Here is a 25,621-nt window from a genome sequence, read left to right on the forward strand (position 1 = left end):
CTTTTTTCCGACAAAAAGCGTTTCCAATGTAGTTTTTGCGACATCTGAAGTATCGATATGGAATTTATGCGCTAAAGTTAAACGGAAAAATATTATGTCGACATGTACAACATTTTATCGATAATTAGCATTTCCATCAGCTATATCGGTAAAAAAATTTGAAGCGCTAAATATTTTTTCGCAAAAACTCCTTGGATGGAAACCTGGTGAATGTCTGACTCACACCATCAACACTAGCCCTTGTGTTACAGAAGGCTACTGTAATACAAGACATAGTGACTTTCACATTTCCCCTGACAGGAACATTGATACTTTGCAAATAGTGTTTAAGAGCCAGAAAACATACACCTAGTGCATATTGTGGCAATTTCCTGATACACATCACACAGTCTGTACAGTTTGGGTGATCAGCTTTATCACAGTCTTTGTTATTAGCAAAATGCAAGAATTTTAAAGTGAGCGAAAATCAACACTCACTTGTAACTTTGCCAAAAATGGGTGCCTGTCAACAACTGGTTTGTGGACCAGTACCATCACTTTATTGGTTTACCCATGATGCCCAGCAGTATCAGGAGACTGGAAAACACCAACATGTTGCAACTACAACTGCTCAGCACAGTGGTTTGTTTCAACAACCATTTTCTCCACCAGAATATCACTGAGCAGGTGCATGATTGTCAGAAGTGCTATAAAGTTAACATCATACATGAACATCACTGAAACTTGGCAGGTCGGAATCTACCAAACAGGTCCAGTTTCATTTTCATGTCAACATCTAATGACCAATGCAAATCAATATCACAACTGCTTGACTCGAGCAACAGTTAAATTTCTATATGTTCTAAAACTGCCTTCACAGCTTATCAATTGCTATTTTGTTTTTGGTTGAAGGCTCTGCCCCATTATTTTCCATAAAGTGGAAGAATGCACACAAATATTCATGTTTTTGGCAGCAAGATGTTATTTCATCCACCAGTGGCAGCAGGAAACATTCCTAAGAGTTATTCGGGCTCGACACTGTAAAGCGGATCATTACATGTCACCCCAAGTTGGGCAAAACCATATTTACATAGAATTCCGAGCGCAGGCCACATTCAAGGTTATCACTAAGGAGGTTAACTCCTGTATACCTTCAATATTGACTGTGTCTGACAGACATTTTATAGCAATAAATTAGACATAAAATCGCAACAAGTTAAAACAGAAAAGCATTAGAAACATATCCAACTGATGAAAATTTTTAGTCAACATAAAACTTGTCCCAGTTTCTCAGCCATTCTGTTCTTCAAGCTGGGGTAGTGTTTACAACACTAAACAAGATACCTATATAAGTGAAAATATGAGATTAAAAATAGGGTAACATTTAAAAAAAAAAAAAGACTACTATTTTAAATGTCAAGAAGATTTTCCAGTATTATGACTGGTGCCATTATTTTCCATCCATCCATTTTCCAACCCGCTGAATCCGAACACAGGGTCACGGGGGTCTGCTGGAGCCAACCCAGGGCACAAGGCAGGAACCAATTCTGGGCAGGGTGCCAACTCACCGCAGGACACACACAAACACACCCACACACCAAGCACACACTAAGGCCAATTTAGAATCGCCAATCCACCTAACCTGCATGTCTTTGGACTGTGGGAGGAAACCGGAGCACCCGGAGGAAACCCACGCAGACACGGGGAGAACATGCAAACTCCACGCAGGGAGGACCCGGGAAGTGAACCCAGGTCCCCAGGTCTCCCAACTGCGAGGCAGCAGCGCTACCCACTGCGCCACCGTGCCGCTCGTGCCATTATTTTGCTTATGTTATTAAAGTTATCTTTTGTGATGGTCACTAATCTTGTTTTCAGTCCTATTTTCATTGCTTGTGGAAGATATGCAAATTTAAATGTTCCAGTTGCCTGTCAAACAGGTACTCTGTCATTCACCTATCTTAGTGAAACTGGCAAAGCATTTAAAAGATGCAAAACGTAAAAATAAATAAAGCTGCATAATCCTACAGCAAACACACTCTTGGCTGTATATCCATAGCAATCTGCATTAAATGGTGCCTATTAAATGCAGATATTTTTCAATTTAATTTCATTAATGCACACATCTCAGGATATTTACATGTGTACTGATTTGTTTATTTATTCATTAATCCTTAAAATATATCTTACATCATTAAATCATCAGATAAGAGTGCATAACAACTTTGGTGTCAGTGAAGTTTACTACCTATTACTCAATAGGTATTGGTAATCGGTCATCTTTGCTGCCAACATATCAATATATCAGTCTAACAAAATCCATATTAGTTGGGCCCTAGTATAGGGTTGTGAACTTTTCATTTCTGTTTTCTGTTATCACACCCATACTGAAGATGAAAAACTGCATTCTTTCAGTTCACAACATGTGCAAAAATGAAACCTTTCACTATAGTCTCTTTTAGGAGCATTGGATAAATACGTAATTTAAACAGCTTTCCCCCTCCCATTTTTAGTAAGACGCATGGTACATACTTATATTTTGGGAAAGAAAAATCTTGAGAATTCTTTATGAAAGGCATTGAACAATATTGAAACAGCTGTATCAGTGAACATTATAGCTTTGTAAAACATAATAAAATTGCATATCCAAAAAACAGTTTAGTATGCTCTCATTTTTTTTTTTTTTTTTATAATAGATGCGCTAAAAAAATAAAACCATGTAGAGAGCATATAAACCTTAATACTAATTTAATAACTAACACAAGGGTAATAACGTTCTAAATTCTATTAGTCAGAAGGCAATAGGTTAATAGCGTAGGTAATAGCTTTATTTGGAATTTCAGACACTGTTTTAGCTCAACGAGTGGTCTTGTTAAAGACAAAAATTAACCAAAGTATGAGTGTACGTACTTTAGGATGAACACCACCCCCCTCCCCCCCGGGTTAGAAACTGCAAGAAATTAAGGTAACCTACTTAAGGCTCACAAAAACTCTTAATGACATTATCAATATCAGATTACAGTGGAACCTCGGTTTGCGAACATGAATAGGAGAATAGGAGACGATTGCCCACAATCCCACAGCGAGAGAGAGAGAGAGAACCACCATCAGCTCAGTTGTGATCACATGACGCTCAGCAGACAAAGCGTATACATACTACTCGTATTGCAAGACTTCACTCGTTTATCAAGTCAAAATTTATTAAAAATTTTAGCTTGTCTTGCAAAACACTTGTAAACCAAGTTACTCGCAAACCGAGTGAAAGAGCCATTTTCCTTGTTCTATAAGATTCACGAATATTTCTTAGATGACAATGCATAAACAATGGGAGGTTCCTATAACCCCCGTAAATAGAATCTTAGTGGTATATTCTTACCATTTCTAACAGCTTGGAGTAAACATTATTCTTCAGTTAGCTAGTGATAGCCTTGCCTTGTATAAGGTGTAGAGGCATACGGTTTTTAACCGTGATCGCAAGTCACCGTGCCTGGGCACTTGCCTTTGTGCCAACCGGCTTACGAGCCTTTTGAGTGTGTGAAGCAAATATGTACTTAACAGCACTTAATTTATGTGTTGTGCCGTACGTAAAGCGTACAGAAGAAAAAGCTAAGAACCTTTAAGTAGAGAAAAAGAAATTAACCTTTAAGTAGAGAAGAAGAAACGTGACCGCACATAACAGTGCTCGATGGCCTACGGGCTCTTTGAATGTGAGAAATAACAAGTAAAGAGAACTTGTTTACTTAAGTACCGCACCGTACGCCAAGGCGTACAAAAGAAGAAATTAGAACCTTTAAGTATAGAATAACTAAAGTCTTTCAAGAAAAGCTAAGTTTAAAGAAGATACATTTTTCCTTTTTTTTTGCCTTTTACTCTACGTGTGTAACTATTTTTTCTTTTATTCTTGTGTGGACTATTTGCTTTTACCTTTCACTAAATACCTTTAAAACGAACTCTTGGACTGTAAGAGCCATTTTCCTTGTTCTATAAGATTCATGAATGTTTATTAGATGACAATGCATAAACTATGGAAGGTTCCTATAACCCCCGTGAATAGAATCGTTTTGGTATGTTCTTGCCATTTCTAATAGCTTGGAGTAAACATCACTGTTCAGTTAGTTAGTGTCAGCCTTGCCTTGTATAAGGTGTGGAGGCATACGGTTTTTAACCGTGACCGCACGTTATCGTGCCTAGGCACTTGCCTATGTGCCAACCGGCTTAAGAGCCTTTAAGAAATTAAGAACCTTTAAGTAGGAAAGAAGAAATTAAGAACCTTTAAGTAGGAAAGAAGAAACTAAGAACCTTTAAGTAGGAAAGAAGAAATTAAGAACCTTTAAATATAAAAAAACTGAAGTCTTTCAAGAAAAGCTAAGTTTATAGAAGATTCATTTTTTCTTTTTTTTGCCTTTTATTCTACGTGTGTAACTATTTTTTCTTTTATTCTTGTGGACTATTTACTTTTACCTTTCACTAAATATCTTTAAAAAACGAACTCTTGGGCTCTGAGAATTCTTTTGACATGCGTTTTACCCGTGCCGGATGACACCTTATATATTCCAGCAGCTACACCGAGGTTCCACTGTACTTACATTTAACAAAAAAAATAAAAAAGCATTTTTCAAACTTTCAAAACTTAAATTTAATGCACTTCATCACTAACAAATTATGTTTAAAAAAAAAAAAATCAACTGTAGGCACGAAGGCACTAATTCAAGACAAAGCTGGGGCACTTTGTTGAACATGTAACAAGACGTTTAATTCTCAGAAGAATTAAAGTTCAGAAGTTTGCAGGTGACATTCTCTTACCAATGCTGTCCTGAGAATTGTGCTTGAGGATCTCTCTGTCAGCTGAGGTGACAATTATATTGTTACTGCCTTGTTCACGCATCAGTTCCTTCAGATCTACACCAAAAGTAGAAAAAGCAATGCTGAAGAAATAGCAATGTGACTCATTTTCAATTCATATCAAGAAACTTTTATATAAAAAATGTCTCTCAAGCATCCAAATTTTAATTAAAATTATCACTATTGAAAAAACTGGATATATATACCAGATTTTACAATTTCCCCATACATCAGTAAATGAAAAAAACAACTGGATTCAAACTTTAGCCAATGTGCTGTTGTTTTGCAGCAGTTCCTGGAATTAACAACAGGACGGTCTTTTTATTGGGAAAGAAGAACCTCACCTTACAAATGTCCCAATAATTACTTTTCATTAAACCTGGAAGTACAACCTATAGTTTGATGGTGCCTGTAAGTGTGGAAGTATTTTTTAACTATAAAGCTTAGAGAAGCAGGGGCTTTATATATAAAAAAAAAAAAAAAAAAAAAAAAGTTTTTTCAGTCAGAGCGCACAAGAGGAAGGGACTTCTCCACAGGCAGCACACTCCACAGACCTGAAGTTGTAGTACAGGGATGAAGCAGACTGGTGTGTAATGCAATATAAATTGTTTGGGGGGGGGGGGGGACGGGGACACAAGACAACTTACTGTGGTAGTAGTGGAAGTATGTCTAAGCTATAGGAAAAAACAATGATAGGTGAAAAAAGCAGTTGTTAAGAATACTATAGTTTATGGAAGATTGTCTGTTAGTGTTGTGGAAGAGGTGTGGAGGCTACGGAGAGGAGGAATGAGGGCTGCAAATGTAAAAACAAATCACAAAAAAAAGGTACAGAAAAGTCTGCACAGAAAGAAGTTTTTGTATTTTGCACATTTCCTCAAATATATACTTTTATATTTCTAACAAGAAAACGGTTGTATTTTCAGTGTGAAATAATGTGTTCAACATGTTTTTCCCCCCTCAACAATACCTGAAAGTGATTTCTATGTTAAAATATATAATATACAATTATATATCATGTATTAGCCATAAACTTAAATAAAATGAAGCTTCTTATTTTTTGCCATGTTGCCTAGCCATATTTGGACTGTGTGAAACTGTCTTCATGTTAGATACTGCATGCCGGTTTCTGGTTTAAAGGACTAGCTTGATTAACCTTGCAGTGTTCTAGGTTTACCATGGGTTTGCCAACACAAACAGTATGCAACCTGATCTTTACAGTTTAGAAATGGAGCCTGAAGGCTATAGACCCTCATTCTTTGCATTAAATTGAGGAATACTTTTTTTTTTTTTTTTTTTTTTTAAATATATCTACATTTGCACATCTGGTATCAAGCATTACACAGGCAAGTCAGTGCAGTGCAAGCCAGAGAAAAGGTACAGAAAGTCCAGTATCATTTGCTCCTTTAAAGATAGCCACACAAATTTGTGGAGAGAAAAAAAAGACCTGTTTTACCGCCGGCTATGTATGCACTTTGTGCAAATTGAACTTATTTAGGTATATAAAATTTACTTAAATCTGCACTGCTAAATGAGACACAGGCACATAAAATCCTAATTTAATATCGTAACAAGTTTATATGTTTAATATGTCACTGTGCTCTGTACAAAAAATTGTTTATAAATCTGCTTCTTCTCACATGTAAAGCTAATACAATGCCAGATTTAATACACAGGGGCTCATCATTTAGATCTGCTAGGCAAGCATTAGAAGACAAGAAAGGGACAACTATGAAAATGGGCATTTTACTATTTCTGTGTGACAGAGTCAGCATGATATTGGATCTTCTTTTCCTTGTTTGTAATGGCATGATTTATCGAAGTGGGGGCCTGCACATGGAGAAAGGGTATAAAACCTTGGAACATTGCCAGGCACACTTTTGAAGCCAACGGATGGATGGGAGATACCGTCATCAGATCCTGCAAATCCTTCCAGCGCAGCAACGAAAATGGCAGACTGTATACATCAAGCTCCCACTTCGGTGAAAAGTCTCGTCATACCGAATAAATCGTTAAAGAAAGTGAAGTTATTTCTCCTATGTGATTTCTTACTGGCGTATCGCCTTTTAATATTATATCTATATACAGTTAGGTCCATAAATATTTGGATAGAGGCAACTTTTTTCTAATTTTGGTTCTGTACATTACCACAATGAATTTTAAATGAAACAACTCAGATGCAGTTGAAGTGCAGACTTTCAGCTTTAATTCAGTGGGGTGAACAAAACGATTGCATAAAAATGTGAGGCAACTAAAGCATTTTTTTTAACACGATCCCTTCATTGGACAATTGACTCAAAGGCTATTTCATGGGCAGGTGTGAGCAAGTCCGTCGTTATGTCATTATCAATTAAGCAGATAAAAGGCCTGGAGTTGATTTGAGGTGTGGTGCTTGCATGTGGAAGATTTTGCTGTGAACAGACAACATGCGGTCAAAGGAGCTCTCCATTCAGGTGAAAGAAACCATCCTTAAGCTATGAAAACAGAAAAAACCCATCCGAGAAATTGCTACAATAGTATGAGTGGCAAAATCTACAGTTTGGTACATCCTGAGAAAGAAAGCAAGCATTGGTGAACTCAGCAACGCAAAAAGACCTGGACGTCCACGGAAGACAACAGTGGTGGATGATCACAGAATCATTTCCATGGTGAAGAGAAACCCCTTCACAACAGCCAACCAAGTGAACAACACTCTCCAGGAGATAGGCGTATCGATATCCAAGTCTACCATAAAGAGAAGACTGCATGAAAGTAAATACAGAGGGTGCACTGCAAGGTGCAAGCCACTCATAAGAATAGAAAGACTAGACTGGACTTTGCTAAAGAACATATAAAAAAGCCAGCACAGTTCTGGAAAAACATTCTTTGGACAGATGAAACCAAGATCAACCTCTACCAGAATGATGGCAAGAAAAAAGTATGGAGAAGGCGTGGAACAGCTCATTATCCAAAGCATACCACATCATCTGTAAAACACGGTGAAGGCAGTGTGATGGCTTAGGCGTGCATGGCTGCCAGTGGCACTGGGACATTAGTGTTTATTGATGATGTGACACAGGACAGAAGCAGCTGAATGAATTCTGAGGTGTTCAGAGACATACTGTCTGCTGAAATCCAGCTAAATGCAGTCAAATTGATTGGGCGGCATTTCATGATACAGATGGACAATGACCCAAAACATATAGCCAAAGCAACCCAGGAGTTTATTAAAGCAAAGAAGTGGAAAATTCTTGAATGGCCAAGTCAGTCACCTGATCTTAACCCAATTTTGCATGCATTTCACTTGAAGACTAAACTTTGGACAGAAAGGCCCACAAACAAACAGCAACTGAAAGAAAGAAAGAAAGAAAGAAAGAAAGAAAGAAAGAAAGAAAGAAAGAAAGAAAGAAAGAAAGAAAGATAGAAAGATAGAAAGATAGAAAGATAGATAGATAGAAAGATAGATAGATAGAAAGATAGATAGATAGATAGATAGATAGATAGATAGATAGATAGATACTTTATTAATCCCAATGGGAAATTCACATTCTTCAGCAGCAGCATACTGATACAATAAATAATATTAAATTAAAGAATGATAATAATACAGGTGAAAAAAAAAAAAAAAAAAAAAAAAAAAAAACAGACAATTACTTTGTATAATGTTAAATGTTAACGTTTACCCCCCCTGGTGGAATTAAAGAGTCGCATAGTTTGGGGGAGGAACGATCTCCTCAGTCTGTCAGTGGAGCAGGACAGTGACAAATTAGAAAAAAGTTGTTTCTGTCCAAATATTTATGGACCTAAATGTAGTTTTGGGTTATGTAACATGCCGCAATTAAAAAAGAACTTATTTCAACCAGGGAGCTAGTGCCCCCTGTGACAAAAACAATCCCTGAGGGTCTTATCCACAAACCAAAAGGCACTTGATCCCTCCTTACAGTGTAAACAACTCCTTAAAAACTTTGTGGAAAAATATCAAGTATTACGGCCACAAAGCTTCAAAACAAAAATCTATATGAAAACATATAGAACTTTTGTTTAATGTATAATACTGGCAATTTACCTCAAGAGTTTAAACTGAATAATTTTACCAGCCATTAGCGCTAGTTTAATTTTGCTGTGTCCAATAGATTTACTTTGAGACATTTACTAAAATAAGGAGATGACAGGGTGTGCACAATGATATAACACATGATGCCATGGTTGATGGCAAAGACTTTTCACACCTTGTCAATAATTTGTGGCAGGGTACAAAATACCATTTAAAAACACTACCACAAGTTGTAAAAAAAAGAAATATTTAACCAACAAGAGCTGAAAATCCAGGGTGCCACAGGCAATAAGCATATACTTTTAAAAGAATTCTGGACATAGTACTACCTGACACTTTTCCCAGTATAAAGTGTCATGCAAGTCTAAGGAACAATATTTTTTCCCAGGCATAGAGCCGACAGCCTTGCCAAGAAGCTAATTGTTGCTTTGTACACAAGAGGACTTACAGGCAATGTGGCTGTTGTGTGTTCATGATAATGCACAAAACTTTGCAAATCAGGCCTCACTACCATATTTGGTTAATATATGCAAACTGCTCTCAGTGACAAAATTAGCATGCATCTTAACCCGGGTGAAAATCCTTGAGCATGTTAGGATCATTGGTGGTACCCAAGTGATTGTTACGGCTAAAAACCTGACAATTAATAGCCTGCACAAACAACTCACTCTATAATACATCCAAATACTCCTATACATAAACAAACATGCATAAATGCTTTAATGCAAAAGGAGAATTTGTAACACATTGTCCACTTGAAGTTAAAACACATTTCTACATGCATAATACCTTTTCTGATAAATGTATCCAGTGTCATTTTACAAGTTGCCCCTTTTTAATAAAACACAATTTAAGTAGATCAACTACAAAATATGAAATGTCTAATCCCTAGAGGAAAAACCGTAGATGAAACTGAAATTACAATGAAAAGTTTACTAAAACAATGAGGTCATCTTACCTTTTGATCCACTGGCATCATCTAATTGAGGCAGAAACTCCTGAACACAACATATAAAGGTGTAAAGAAAAAAAGAAAAAAATTTAAAGCAATTACAAATCACTATATATCCTGATATAACTCTGTACAATTGATAATGTGTATATACAAATGACTTACTGACCCAAATTATTTTTCAAACTTATACCAGTTTCATGGTATTCAACGGTATTTTTTTCCCCATGCATGAGTGGATGCTAACCACATTTTCCTCTGCAATCACTGCAGTAGACAGGCTAAGAATAACCTATTCCACTGTCATGGAAATTGTATATTGTACAAAAAAATATTTTAATGTGCACACAAGTATTAATACAGATTTGCATGGCCCAATAAAGTGATCGTTTTCAAGGGGATGGTACTAATGAAGAGAAGGAATCACATTGCATGACAGTTGCAGTCAAATATAGAACCTTTTTATTGAACAAATTTTGCAAACAATAAAACTAAAATTTTGATAACATATTTTCAACCATCCAAAGAGGAATTTAGACTTAGTAAAATATCCAGAGGTGCTTGTCAAAAGTTGTATTGCACTGAACATGTCTTAGAAAAGGAATAAATAGTAAATATTTTTTGTAAACCAACTACACTTTCTGTTAATGTTAACAATCTCTGTCCATTGACACGTTAAAGTGACTTTTTAAACAACTTTAAATATTATGCAGTTTAATGATGGTAAACTAATAAATAACAATAAAATAAATAATAGTGCAACTTCCAGTAATAATACTATTACTTCAAGCCCAGGTGCATTACGCAGTATTCACCAAATAAAAAAATAAAATAAAACAAGTGCAACTTGGTGATAATATCTTTACCAAATGAACCACCATTAAGGCAAATTGCATTAATATAGACCTTGCTTCAAGGTAAGCTATATACTGTACATAAAAAATAAAACTGCAACTTGCATTTATAATGCTATTTGTGGTATAGCCCTACGGAAGCATATTAGGGCCACGGTGAAGAAGGAAAAAAAAAACGGACACAGTGAAGAAAAGAAAAAAAAAAACTGTCGAGAATAGTCAGCATGTTGACTTTATTCTCGCTGTTTAAGTCGAGATTAAAATTGACATTTCCACTTTATTCTCATAGATCATTTTGTCATTAAAGTAGAATGTCGTAAACTAAACTTCATCCTAAAATCAATGTTTAATTTACTAGATTTTCTCAAACCCCGTCATAACTATTCTAGCACATTAAATGCTTTGTGTTAAGTGTTCCTTGGCCCAATTGTTAATAGCTATGCGCTTCATAAACTGACTTTCTCTGCACTAAGAGGAGGCGGAGGCAGCTATCGCCGCACAGAATAAATTCTCTTCATGATATTCCTGCTCTCTGAAAATTTAGAATGCTAAGTTAAATACTTGATATCATTTTCATGATGAAATGCATTAAAGCAGGTATTAAACATGCATGGTTGTGTGGTGGTAGTGCTGCTCCCTTGCAGTAAGGGGTCCCCAGGTGTATGATCAGTGTAGAGAATTTTATGATAGGTGTGACAAGGTTCCAAAAAAACTGGATGTATGAATGTATCGCACAGGTTTAACTTAAATATTGTGTAAATGTTGGGTTTGTGATCTGGTGGTTGGTGACACGAACACAGAATTCAATGGATGTTCTTCTGAGCGGACTTTCTTTATTGCATGCGTGCCATCTCTGCAATACACACACTAGCATGGTTAATATAATGTAACAAAACCCCATATCCTACATAACGTTGAAAGGAAACTGAAGCACGCCAAGTAAACCCACAAGAAAAACATGCAAATTCAAGGCAGGGAACACCTGGGACCCCCTTGCTGCGAGGCAGCAGTGCAACCTCCATGCTTCCATGGCATGCCTTCACATGATTAATACATGCTTTAATTTCATCATGAAAATGATATCAGGTATTTATCTTAGCATTCTAAATGTTCAGAGAGCAGGACTATCATGAAATGAATGCATTCTGTGTGGTGATCGCTGCCTGCACCTCCTCTTGGAGCACGAGGAAGTCAGTTTAAGAAGCACGTAGCGATTAACAAGGCTCCGGAAACACTTAACACAAAGTATTTAATGTGCTACATAACTTATGACGGGTTTGAGAAAACCTAGTAAATTAAATATTCATTTTAAGATGAAGTTTAGTTTACGATGTTCTACTTTAAAGACAAATTACGACAATAAATTCAACATGCCGATTTTAATCTCGACATAAGCGTCGAGATTAAAGCGGAAATGTCGAGAATAAAGTCAACATGTCGTCACACTATTACACAGTACCCAGATACATTACACACTATTGAAAAAAAAAACTACAACTTGGCTTGCAGTATTATCCAGTAGTATAGAAACAGTATTCACACATTTGAACATAATGGTCCACATCTGACTTTTTAAAACTAAAGTATCTCCAGACAACAGACACGGTTCCTTTTTTCGGCAAAAGTTCTTCTGTTTCTTCATGTTCAACTTTATTGTCTGCTACAGCTTCAGTTTCAGAATGTTCTCTGTCCATTTTCACCATTCAATACCTCCACTAACACATGTACTCCGTTGTATGCGTGTTTAGTGGTGTAGCAGTGAAAACAGTTTCCTGCTGCGCCACGTTTCGAACGTTGTTTAGGCTATTTAATCCGGTGTTGCGGTATAAGAAAAATCCATACCATAACAAAAATAAAAAACGTTTTTTGGTATGAACCGGTATACTGCCCAGCATGAATGTAAATGTTTCCCTTGGAATTAATAAAGCTTGTCTAATCTAATGTTCAGTTTTAATTTTTTTAATTTTATGCAATTACTTTCAAGGTCAACATAGCTGACTTTGACTTGTAGAAAATTGCATCATCCCATACAAGGTTTCATAAACTGGGAATATAACAAGACAAAATGTTCCATGATGGTTGCAAGTGAGAATTTCATTGTTCTCTCTACATATAACATTGCTACTTCACTAAATGAAAAAATAAAGTATTATGGACATTTTTCAAATGTCTTTCTTAGTTAATGATTTTTCATTTAAGTCACTGTCAAGGCTTACTAAGATGAAGTGAGAGGAGTTAGTGTTAATAAAGTTTTCACAACAGCCACATGCACTTTTGTCTAGATTATTTTAAGTAGTACAGTAACTACAACTTAACATACCTTATATGAAAAGGAACTGAGGAAGTATTTTTTTTCTGACAGTTTTTTTTTTTGTTTGTTTAACAGAAGCATCCACTCAAAAGCAATTTTTGATAGACACCTTTGTTATTAGTTTTGTATTAACTTAAATATTTAAGATTAATGTTTAACAGCATACTGAAAAAGATCAAATGACTGTCATTTTCTACTCACCGAGACCTGATTTAAACCAAAAAGAGAATGCTGAGAGCTACAGCGCACCGGTGGTGTGGAGTTCACTTTTCGGAAAACAGTCATCTCAACCCCTCCACTCATATCCCTAAAAACATAAAAGTGCATTATCAGGGCAGGGATGGTTCATATGACACCTTTACTGCAAATACAATAAACAAAGTATGAAATATCAACATACTGATTACCTCTATAAAATGTTCAGTGCTTCCTTTAACCATTTACAACTACTGATTTTCAACTAAGTTCAAACAAGTCAGTATCTGCATCACATTCATGGTACCATTAGGCATATTAGCAAGAAGCAGTAGCAACTGGCTATATGAAGATCCATTAAGATTTGTGTAAGACAGAATGGTAACCAGATTAAAGCAGTCAGTCACAAACCCTCATTCATATAAAACCTAATTTTATTTCAACAATGAATCTGGACACTGTAGTGCATTGGTAAAATGTCATAAACCAGTATCAATTAACATGCTAATAAAAATAAAGTGCTATGAGATAATGAACACACATGTAATGGTCATAACTGGAACCTTTTTTTTGTCCATATACTCTAATGGAGGAGGCGGAGTCATGTATCGCGTCATCACGCCTCCTACGTAATCACGTGAACTGAAAACAAGTAAGAGATTTACAGCACGAGTCAAACGTGGGAACGAAGGTAAATGACATTAATTGTTGAGTGTCTTTTAATACTGTGTAAGCATACATATTAACACATGTGCAATTAAATGTGTGCATTTACGGGGTGATTTCTCAGGCTTAAAAGCTCGCCTTTTATTAAAAAGGTAAATGCAAACTGTTTTCATTCTGTAGGGCACAAACCACGTTAGATTTCATGCTCAACAGTAAGCTCAGCACACAGCTTGGTCATATTACAACCGGAGGGGCGAACTGACAACGTGGTATACAAAGAGATCCTTAACAAATAATTATTGATAAATTTTCGCTCAGTTTAAAAAGGTTTACTTTTCTTCTTAATAAAAATTTTAAAGCAGTACTTCGCCGCTAAGAAGCGTGGGTATTTTGAGAGAGAGATAGATTATATATATATATATATATATTATATATATATATATATGTACACACACACACACACACATATATTATATATATATATATATATATATATATATATATATATATATATATATATATATATATATATATACACAGTATATATATATATATATGTAGATATGTATATGTGTATATATATATATATGTAGATATGTAAATATATATATGTGTGTGTGTGTGTGTATGTGTATATATGTGTGTATGTATGTGTGTATATGTGTATATGTTGTATATATATGTGGATGTATATATATATATGTGTATATGTAGATATGTATATATATGTTTATGTGTGTGTGTATGACAGCAATACTCCTAACAATGACAACACAATTACATATATATATCTGTGTGTGTGTATGTATGTATGTGTGTATATATATGTATGTATGTATATCTGTGTGTGTATGTATGTGTGTATATATATGTTGATATGTGTATATACAGTAATCCCTCCTCCATCGCGGGGGTTGCGTTCCAGAGCCACCCGCGAAATAGGAAAATCCGCGAAGTAGAAACCATATGTTTATATGGTTATTTTTAGAATGTCATGCTTGGGTCACAGATTTGCGCAGAAACACAGGAGGTTGTAGAGAGACAGGAACGTTATTCAAACACTGCAAACAAACATTTGTCTCTTTTTCAAAAGTTTAAACTGTGCTCCATGACAAGACAGAGATGACAGTTCTGTCTCACAATTAAAAGAATGCAAACATATCTTCCTTTTCAAAGGAGTGCAAAGCAAGCAGTCAAAAAAAAAATCAATACGGCTTTTTGGCTTTTAAGTATGAGAAGCACCGCCAGTACAAAGCTGTTGAAGGCGGCAGCTCACACCCCCTCTGTCAGGAGCAGGAAGAGAGAGAGAGAGAGAGAGAGAGAGATAGCGAGAGACAGATAAAAAAAATCAATACGTGCCCTTTGAGCTTTTAAGTATGCGAAGCTCCGTGCAGCCTGTCCTTCAGGAAGCAGCTGCACACAGCCCCCCTGCTCACACCCCCCTACGTCAGCGCAAGAGAGAGAGAGAGAGAAAGTAAGCTGGATAGCTTCTCAGCCATCTGCCAATAGCGTCCCTTGTATGAAATCAACTGGGCAAACCAACTGAGGAAGCATGTACCAGAAATTAAAAGACCTATTGTCCGCAGAAACCCGCGAAGCAGCGAAAAATCCGCGATATATATTTAAATATGCTTACATATAAAATCCGCGATGGAGTGAAGCCGCGAAAGGCGAAGCGAGATATAGCGAGGGATCACTGTATATGTATATATATATATATATATATATATATATGTAAATATATATGTATATATATGTGTCTGTGTGTGTGTGTATATATATATATATATATATTTATGTGTGTGTGTGTGTGTGTGTATGTATGTGTGTATATATATATATGTTGATATGTGTGTATATATATGTGGATGTGTATATGTATATATTTATATGTAGATATATTTATATGTAGATTATATATATATACATATATATATATATATATACAACGTTGTATACAAAAAGATCCTTAACAAATAATTATTGATTCATTTTCCCTCAGTTTAAAAAGGTTTACTTTTCTTCTTAATAAAAATTTTAAAGCAGCTCGGGTATTTTGATATATATGTCAATGTATGTATGTATATATGTATGTCTAGATATATGTAGATACAGTGGTGTGAAAAACTATTTGCCCCCTTCGTGATTTCTTATTCTTTTGCATGTTTGTCACACAAAATGTTTCTGATCATCAAACACATTTAACCATTAGTCAAATATAACACAAGTAAACACAAAATGCAGTTTTTAAATGATGGTTTTTATTATTTAGGGAGAAAAAAAATCCAAACCTACATGGCCCTGTGTGAAAAAGTAATTGCCCCCTTGTTAAAAAATAACCTAACTGTGGTGTATCACACCTGAGTTCAATTTCCGTAGCCACCCCCCAGGCCTGATTACTGCCACACCTGTTTCAATCAAGAAATCACTTAAATAGGAGCTGCCTGACACAGAGAAGTAGACCAAAAGCACCTCAAAAGCTAGTCATCATGCCAAGATTCAAAGAAATTCAGGAACAAATGAGAACAGAAGTAATTGAGATCTATCAGTCTGGTAAAGGTTATAAAGCCATTTCTAAAGCTTTGGGACTCCAGCGAACCACAGTGAGAGCCATTATCCACAAATGGCAAAAACATGGAACAGTGGTGAACCTTCCCAGGAGTGGCCGGCCGACCAAAATTACCCCAAGAGCGCAGAGACGACTCATCCGAGAGGTCACAAAAGACCCCAGGACAACGTCTAAAGAACTGCAGGCCTCACTTGCCTCAATTAAGGTCAGTGTTCACGACTCCACCATAAGAAAGAGACTGGGCAAAAATGGCCTGCATGGCAGATTTCCAAGACGCAAACCACTGTTAAGCAAAAAGAACATTAGGGCTCGTCTCAATTTTGCTAAGAAACATCTCAATGATTGCCAAGACTTTTGGGAAAATACCTTGTGGACTGATGAGTCAAAAGTTGAACTTTTTGGAAGGCAAATGTCCCGTTACATCTGGTGTAAAAGGAACACAGCATTTCAGAAAAAGAACATCATACCAACAGTAAAATATGGTGGTGGTAGTGTGATGGTCTGGGGTTGTTTTGCTGCTTCAGGACCTGGAAGGCTTGCTGTGATAGATGGAACCATGAATTCTACTGTCTACCAAAAAATCCTGAAGAAGAATGTCCGGCCATCTGTTCGTCAACTCAAGCTGAAGTGATCTTGGGTGCTGCAACGGGACAATGACCCAAAACACACCAGCAAATCCACCTCTGAATGGCTGAAGAAAAACAAAATGAAGACTTTGGAGTGGCCTAGTCAAAGTCCTGACCTGAATCCAATTGAGATGCTATGGCATGACCTTAAAAAGGCGGTTCATGCTAGAAAACCCTCAAATAAAGCTGAATTACAACAATTTTGCAAAGATGAGTGGGCCAAAATTCCTCCAGAGCGCTGTAAAAGACTCATTGCAAGTTATCGCAAACGCTTGATTGCAGTTATTGCTGCTAAGGGTGGCCCAACCAGTTATTAGGTTCAGGGGGCAATTACTTTTTCACACAGGGCCATGTAGGTTTGGATTTTTTTTTCTCCCTAAATAATAAAAACCACCATTTACAAACTGCATTTTGTGTTTACTTGTGTTATATTTGACTAATGGTTAAATGTGTTTGATGATCAGAAACATTTTGTGTGACAAACATGCAAAAGAATAAGAAATCAGGAAGGGGGCAAATAGTTTTTCACACCACTGTATGTCTATATATGTGTATGTCTATATATGTAGATATGTAAATATATATGTATATATATGTGTCTGTGTATATATATATATATATATATATATGTATGTGTGTATATATATGTATGTGTATATGTATATATGTGTGTGTATATATGTTGATATGTGTATATACAGTATATATATATATATATATATATATATATATATATATGTGTGGATGTGTATATGTATATGTATATATATATATATATATATATATATATATATATATATATATGTGGATGTATGTATATATATATATATATATATATATATATATATATATATATATATATATATATATATATATATATATATATATAAAAAAGACAGCAACACTCATAACAATGACAACACAATTACATTGACAATCATGTTACGTTATTTTTAAAATGTTTCCTTTTCTTTTTCATAACCTCTTTAAACACACTACTTCTCCGCTGCGAAGCGCGGGTATTTTGCTAGTATTCTATATGGTGTTCCACAAGGCTCTATCCTGGGTCCGCTGCTCTTTTCGATCTACATGCTTCCATTAGGTCAGATTATCTCGGGGCATAACGTGAGCTACAACAGCTATGCTGATGACACGCAGCTGTATTTATCAACAGCACCTGATGACCCCGACTCTGTTGTTTCACTAACACAATGTCTTACTTGTGCTTCTGAGTGGATGAGTAGTAATTTTCTCAAGCTAAATAAAGAGAAAACTGAAATTTTAGTGATTGGCAATAATGGATGTAATGAGGTTATTAGAAATAAACTTGATGCATTAGGATTAAAAGTCAAGACGGAGGTAAAAAATTTAGGGGTAACTGTACACTGTGACCTGAATTTTAAATCGCATATTAATCAGATTACTAGGACAGCATTTTTTCACTTAAGAAATATAGCAAAAGTTAGACCTCTTGTATCATTGAAAGATGCTGAGAAATTAGTTCACGCTGTTGTTTTCAGTCGACTAGATTACTGTAACGCACTCCTCTCAGGACTACCCAGCAGCTGCTAGAATCCTAACTAGGAAAAGAAAATCCGAGCACATTTCTCCAGTTTTGATGTCACTACACTGGTTACCCGTGTCATTCAGAATTGACTTTAAAATACTGCTTATGGTTTACAAAGCCTTAAATAATCTCGCTCCATTTTATATATCGGAATGTCTAACACCCTATATTCCAAATCGTAACCTTAGATCTTCAAATGAATGTCTGCTTAGAATTCCAACAGTTAAACTTAAAAGAAGTGGTGAGGTGGCCTTCTGCTGTTATGCACCTAAAATCTGGAATAGCCTGCCAATAGGAATTTGCCAGGCTGACACGTTGGAGTACTTTAAAAAAAAAAAAAAAAAAATGCTAAAAACACATTACTTTGACATGGCTTTCTCATAACCTCATTTTAATTTAATCCTGATGCTCTGCATATTCAATTAATTATCATTACTATTCAGGGTGGCTCCAAAATCCGTACTAACCCCTACTCTCTCTTCTATACTTTTTCTGGTTTTCTGTGGTGGCGACCTGCGCCACCACCACCTAATCAAAGCACCATGATGTCCCTACTTTGATGGATTAAAGGCCAGATGTCCATGTGACCGTCATCATCAAGTCCTTCCATGAGAACCCTGGATACAATGAGGACTGATCATTTATGTTAGGTAGAATGCCTAGAGGGGAAATGGGCAGTCTCATGGCCTGGAACCCCTGCAGATTTTATTTTTTCTCCAGTCGTCTAGAGTTTTTTTTTTTTTTTTTTCTGTCCTCCCTGGCCATCGGACCTTACTTTTACTCTATGTTAATTAGTGTTCGCTTATTTTAATTCTTACTTTGTCTTTTTTCTCTTTCTTCAAGCACTTTCAGCTACATTATTTGTATGAAAATGTGCTATATAAATAAATGTTTTTGTTAAGTGTACAGTTCTGTCTGATTGTGACACAAAACTAAACTCCATAGTAGCTTTAACCATATAATTACTAAACCTGAAACTAATATCTTTATATCTCTATCTATATATACGTAAATATACACACAGTATACATATAACTGTATGTAAATATATATATTTAACCTTTTAAGCACAAATATAGTTAATTAAACCATAGAATGCACAGCGTAATAGTAAACTAAATGTAAAAACACTGAATAACACTGAGAAAACCTTGAACAACAGAGAAAACTAACACTGCAATAGTTCGCGCTATAGCGCTACCAACCGCTGGCTAAAAACACTTTTTTTTAAATGAGTTTTAAGCACAGGGAAAAAAATGAACATTTGAAAAAATACGTAATTTAATAAACCACCAAGAAAAATAACATTGCAACAATGCACGCTACGAACCGATCGCTGTAAACAGAAGTGAAAACAAAATCAAGCCCAGTGTATTCTTTATCTGCCTTCCTACCTTATGCGTCCAGCTCTCTCTCTCGCGCAGCCTATGAGTGTGTGTGTGTGTGTGTGTGTGTGTGTGTGTGTGTCGCGCTCTCTCGCAGCACAGGAACTGAACAGAGGTAGATACTGAACATGTACAAACCGAAAGGGAAACTGGCTTGTTCGTACACCGAGTGTGTGGTCGTGAACCGAGGCAAGTTTGGCAAACGTTTTGGTCGTAACCCGATTTGTACGTGTACCGAGCCGTTCGTGAACCAAGGTTCCACTGTATATACACATATACAATATTTTATATATATATTATATATATATACACATATACACACACACACACACACACACACACACACACAGTGCATCCAGAAAGTATTCACAGCGCATCACTTTTTCCACATTTTGTTATGTTACAGCCTTACAGCGTCGGTGCACAGCCATTTTAAGATCTCTCCAGAGATGTTCAATCGGATTCAAGTCTGGGCTCTGGCTGAGCCACTCAAGGACATTCACAGAGTTGTCCTGAAACCACTCCTTTGATATCTTGGCTGTGTGCTTAGGGTCATTGTCCTGCTGAAAGAGGAACCGTCGCCCCAGTCTGAGGTCAAGAGTGCTCTGGAGCAGGTTTTCATCCAGGATGTCTCTGTACATTGCTGCAGTCATCTTTCCCTTTATCCTGACTAGTCTCCCAGTTCCTGCCGCTGAAAAACATCCCCACAGCATAATGCTGCCACCACCATGCTTCACTGTAGGGATGGTGCCAGGTTTCCTCCAAACGTGACGCCTGGCATTCACACCAAAGAGTTCAATCTTTGTCTCATCAGACCAGAGAATTTTCTTTCTCATGGTCTGAGAGTCCTTCAGGTGCCTTTTGGCAAACTCCTGGCGGGCTGCCATGTGCCTTTTACTAAGGAGTGGCTTCCATCTGGCCACTCTACCATACAGACCTGATTGGTGGATTACTGCAGAGATGGTTGTCCTTCTGGAAGGTTCTCTTCTCTCCACAGAGGACCTCTGGAGCTCTGACAGAGTGACCATTGGGTTCTTGGTCACCTCCCTGACTAAGGCCCTTCTCCCCTGATCGCTCAGTTTAGATAGCCGGCCAGCTCTAGGAAGAGTCCTAGTGGTTTCGAACTTCTTCCACTTATGGATGATGGAGGCCACTGTCCTCATTGGGACCTTCAAAGCAGCAGAAATTTTTCTGTAACCTTCCCCATATATGTGCCTCGAGACAATCCTGTCTCGGAGGTCTACAGACAATTCCTTTGACTTCATGCTTGGTTTGTGCTCTGACATGAACTGTCAACTGTGGAACCTTATATAGACAGGTGTGTGCCTTTCCAAATCATGTCCAGTCAACTGAATTTACCACAGGTGGACTCCAATGAAGCTGCAGAAACATCTCAAGGATGATCAGGGGAAACAGGATGCACCTGAGCTCAATTTCGAGCTTCACGGCAAAGGCTGTGAATACTTATGTACATGTGCTTTCTCAATTTTTTTTATTTTTAATAAATTACCAAAAACCTCAAGCAAACTTTTTTCACATTGTCATTATGGGGTGTTGTGTGTAGAATTCTGAGAAAAAAAATGAATTTAATCCATTTTGGAATAAGGCTGTAACATAACAAAATGTGGAAAAAGTGATGCGCTGTGAATACTTTCCGGATGCACTGTATATACATCCATCCATCCATTTTCCAACCCGCTGAATCCGAACACAGGGTCACGGGGGTCTGCTGGAGCCAAACCCAGCCAACACAGGGCACAAGGCAGGGAACCAATCCTGGGCAGGGTGCCAACCCACCGCAGGACACACACACAAACACACCCACACACCAAGCACACACTAGGGCCAATTTACAATCGCCAATCCACCTAACCTGCATGTCTTTGGACTGTGGGAGGAAACCGGAGCGCCCGGAGGAAACCCACGCAGACACGGGGAGAACATGCAAACTCCACGCAGGGAGGACCCGGGAATCGAACCCAGGTCCCCAGATCTCCCAACTGCGAGGCAGCAGCGCTCTGTATATACATACACACCTAAAATAATAAGGTCTTTGTGAAATAAAAACTATTTAAAATACTAAAAATAAACGATGACGGAACACAAGTAAACTGAATTTCCAAGTATGATCAGAAATAATATACAGTGATCCCTCGCTATATCGCGCTTCGCCTTTCGCGGCTTCACTCCATCGCGGATTTTATATGTAAGCATATTTAAATATATATCGCAGATTTTTCGCTGCTTCGCGGGTTTCTGCGGACAATGAGTCTTTTAATTTCTGGTACATGCATCCTCAGTTGGTTTGCCCAGTTGATTTCATACAAGGGACGCTATTGGCAGATGGCTGAGAAGCTACCCAACTTACTTTCTCTCTCTCGCGCTGACGTAGGGGGGTGTGAGCAGGGGGGCTGTTCGCACACCTAGACGATAGGGACGTTGCTACCTTCTGTGTGCAGCTGCTTCCTGAAGGACATGCTGCATGATGCTTCGCATACTTAAAAGCTCAAAGGGCACGTATTGATTTTTGACTTTGTTTTTCTCTCGCTCTCTCTCTTTCTCTGCTCCTGACGGAGGGGGTGTGAGCTGCCGCCTTCAACAGCTTTGTACCGGCGGTGCTTCGCATACGTAAAAGCCAAACAGCCCTATTGATTTTTTTTTTGACTGCATGCTTTGTTCTCTCTCTCTCTCCTGACGCGCACTCCTTTGAAAAGGAAGATATGTTTGCATTCTTTTAATTGTGAGACAGAACTGTCATCTCTGTCTTGTCATGGAGCACAGTTTAAACTTTTGAAAAAGAGACAAATGTTTGTTTGCAGTGTTTGAATAACGTTCCTGTCTCTCTACAACCTCCTGTGTTTCTGCGCAAATCTGTGACCCAAGCATGACAATATAAAAATAACCATATAAACATATGGTTTCTACTTCGCGGATTTTCTTATTTTGCGGGTGGCTCTGGAACGCAACCCCCGCGATGGAGGAGGGATTACTGTACAAATAAAAACTAATATAAAAAGGCAAAACTATAATAACCTTGTTAGGAAGGCATTCAAATTCAGGTTGTACCTCCTTAAGTAGTATTTTGTTAAAAGGTCAGGTTTCAGGTCATTGTTTAACTTTAAACTATGCCATTAAATTTTTAAAACATCCTTTGAGTTGATTTTACATTAACTTTGTGATTCAGTGTATATTTACTTAATGATTTATGTATTTATTTTATGATTGCAGGTTTTAAAGTTAGATGTGATTAATTAAGATTAATTCCTTACAATTATGTGATTAGTTAATTATTTTTAAATTGAATCCCAGTTTTAATCATATAAATACTTCCTTTAAAGATCTGGAGTGTTGTACTTGCTACCCTTCACTCTTTTGCAGCTCATTTATTACAATAAACAGAATAATTGTCGCTTTTTTTGTGGTATGTAATTCAGGCACAATAATGCCAAATAGCCGTTAGTGTATAAAGGGTTAAACCCCATTTTTAGTAAACACATTATAGTACATACAATTTTAGGTGCATTCGCATATAATACGAGAAGTAAATACTTCTATAGCCATGTCATTCTGTATTAAACAACTCAGCCCACCATGGATTGATTTTGTTGAAATCTGGCACACTTGTTCTTCAAAAAAAATTACCATGATGAATTTTGATATTATCTCAAACAGATCGTGCTGTACAAAGTTTAAAAATTTTTCAAAATTTCACATTGTAAAGCATTGATTAATTTGCAAACTAGTCTATCTTAAAACAGAGAAACATTCTGTGCGATTTCAACTACGAATTACTTTACAGTTTCAATCATCACCTAGACAGGTGTTACAAGTTGTATATTTTGCATTTTTTCCTGTTTTACTGATTTCCCAGCTGATTGAATACCCAACACAATACCAGGCAAAGGGTACATGTGTGTAAGAGGCTTGCAGTCTTCTGCTGCTTTTAGGTTACCATAATAAAATAAAATAAAAAAAAAAAAAGTGAAATGCTCTGACTTTTATATCAGTTAACTAGGTTGCTGAATACACAAATGTTGTATCAGTGTCTATTTTCTAATTTATTTTCTGGCTTGCTTTTAACATAACATTTATAAACATGCTTAATCTAATTCAGGAACCCAGGGATCCAGATTCTTTAAAAATTTTAAGTAAAAAAAAAAAAATTATATGCAGTATATACATACACACACACACAGTACAATACTGTATTCATGTAAAGAGTTACAAGTTAAACACTACCTTGGTTGGTTTCTGTCATTAATTATTCCCCCATCTACATCTTCAGCTCTGGTGCCATCAGTTGTCAATGACGCCTGCCTCTTTTCAACAATCTCACCTTGATCAAACATGGCATGAAGTCGAAAATTTACCACCTTGATTGCAGTGAAGGCAGCAGCTACAACCACACAATATACTCCTGCAACCACCATTATGGGTGGTAGAGCCTGTAAGATAAAAAAAAAAATTGTATTTCAATAAGTTTTGCAGCCAACAGACAGATAGCCTTTGGCTTTCAAAATACACTATGTGCTAAATGAAAAACAGTTAATGCATGTCCACCTCCTCCCATGTAGCAAGTTGTGTCCTTGTGGCTGGCTGCTTACCATACAACAGGCCCATATGTTCCTACTAATGTGGATTTATTAATTTACAGCCCATTGAAAGGGTGACCAGACCACTAATGCTAACATTTAACACAATCTTAACCTCAGCGTAAAATAGGAAAGTGATTTTAAGTAATCAAAGACAATCCATCACAGAAACACAGGCTAAAAGACATGTTCACGAGAAGAAAAACAAGAGTTGCCAAAATAAAACTGAAATTATGAAAGAACTTACAAATTATACTAATAAAACTACTAAGTTGGAATATTAAATGAGCTCCAAAAGCTATGAAGTGTCAATGTTCACACTTTGGGCACTGTGCTATACTACTGGTAATTACTTAACAGCTATAATTTGTTTGCATACAATGTGTGACCACATAGGCTGCTGGGTCATAGCTAATTAAGGCATTTAATCTTAATTGTAAACTATAATTCTCAGAATCAGAATATCTTTATTGTCATTGTAACAAATACAACAAAATTAGGTGCAGTCCCTGCAGTGTCAAAATATAAATAAATATAATTACAAAAGGATAAGAAATAAGGTAGAACACAAACATTCAACATAAGATCTTAATTGCACATGAACACTACTGCATAAGATGACATCTATTGCACTGCTGCATTGGAGGTGATTAGGTGGCATTCAGTGCCCTAATAGCAACAGGGTAGAAACTGTTTTTCAGTCTATTAGTATTTGTTTTGATGCTCCTATATCTTTTGCCTGATGGCAACAGTTGGAACATGTCATGAGCGGAGTTTAAGATATTTTCTGCTTTCCTGAGGCAGCGAGAGCTGTGCAGTTCATCCAGAGAGGGTAAAGAGCAGCCGGTGATCTGCTGGGCAGTCTTTACGATCTGCTGAAGTGTTTTCCTCTGCGCTGTTGTGCAGCTGGAAAACCACACGCAGAGGCAGTAACACAGGATACTCTCAATAGAGCAGCGATAGAAGGACACCGGCAGTTTTTGGGGAATGTTATTTTTCTTGAGGACTCTCAGGAAATAAAGTCTCTGCTGAGCCTTCTTCACCAGCTCTGCTGTG

The 25,621-nt window shown here is 36.8% G+C and overlaps 1 protein-coding gene across 2 annotated transcripts in view; it reads right to left on the bottom strand.

The window, feature by feature from the left end:
• Window positions 1-25,621, bottom strand: part of LOC114652766 (pecanex-like protein 1) — a 149,863-nt gene that overhangs the window by 114,899 nt on the left and 9,343 nt on the right. For both annotated transcript variants that reach the window (XM_028803094.2, XM_028803086.2), the window contains exons 2-5: window positions 24,213-24,418; window positions 13,167-13,272; window positions 9,807-9,846; window positions 4,780-4,875 (exon numbers count right to left, since the gene is read on the bottom strand). In XM_028803094.2, the coding sequence (XP_028658927.1) occupies window positions 4,780-4,875; window positions 9,807-9,846; window positions 13,167-13,272; window positions 24,213-24,418 (448 nt within the window). The remainder of the gene's footprint in view (window positions 1-4,779; window positions 4,876-9,806; window positions 9,847-13,166; window positions 13,273-24,212; window positions 24,419-25,621) is intronic.

This window comes from Erpetoichthys calabaricus, chromosome 1 (assembly GCF_900747795.2).
Source record: "Erpetoichthys calabaricus chromosome 1, fErpCal1.3, whole genome shotgun sequence".
Taxonomy (NCBI): Eukaryota; Metazoa; Chordata; class Cladistia; order Polypteriformes; family Polypteridae; genus Erpetoichthys; species Erpetoichthys calabaricus.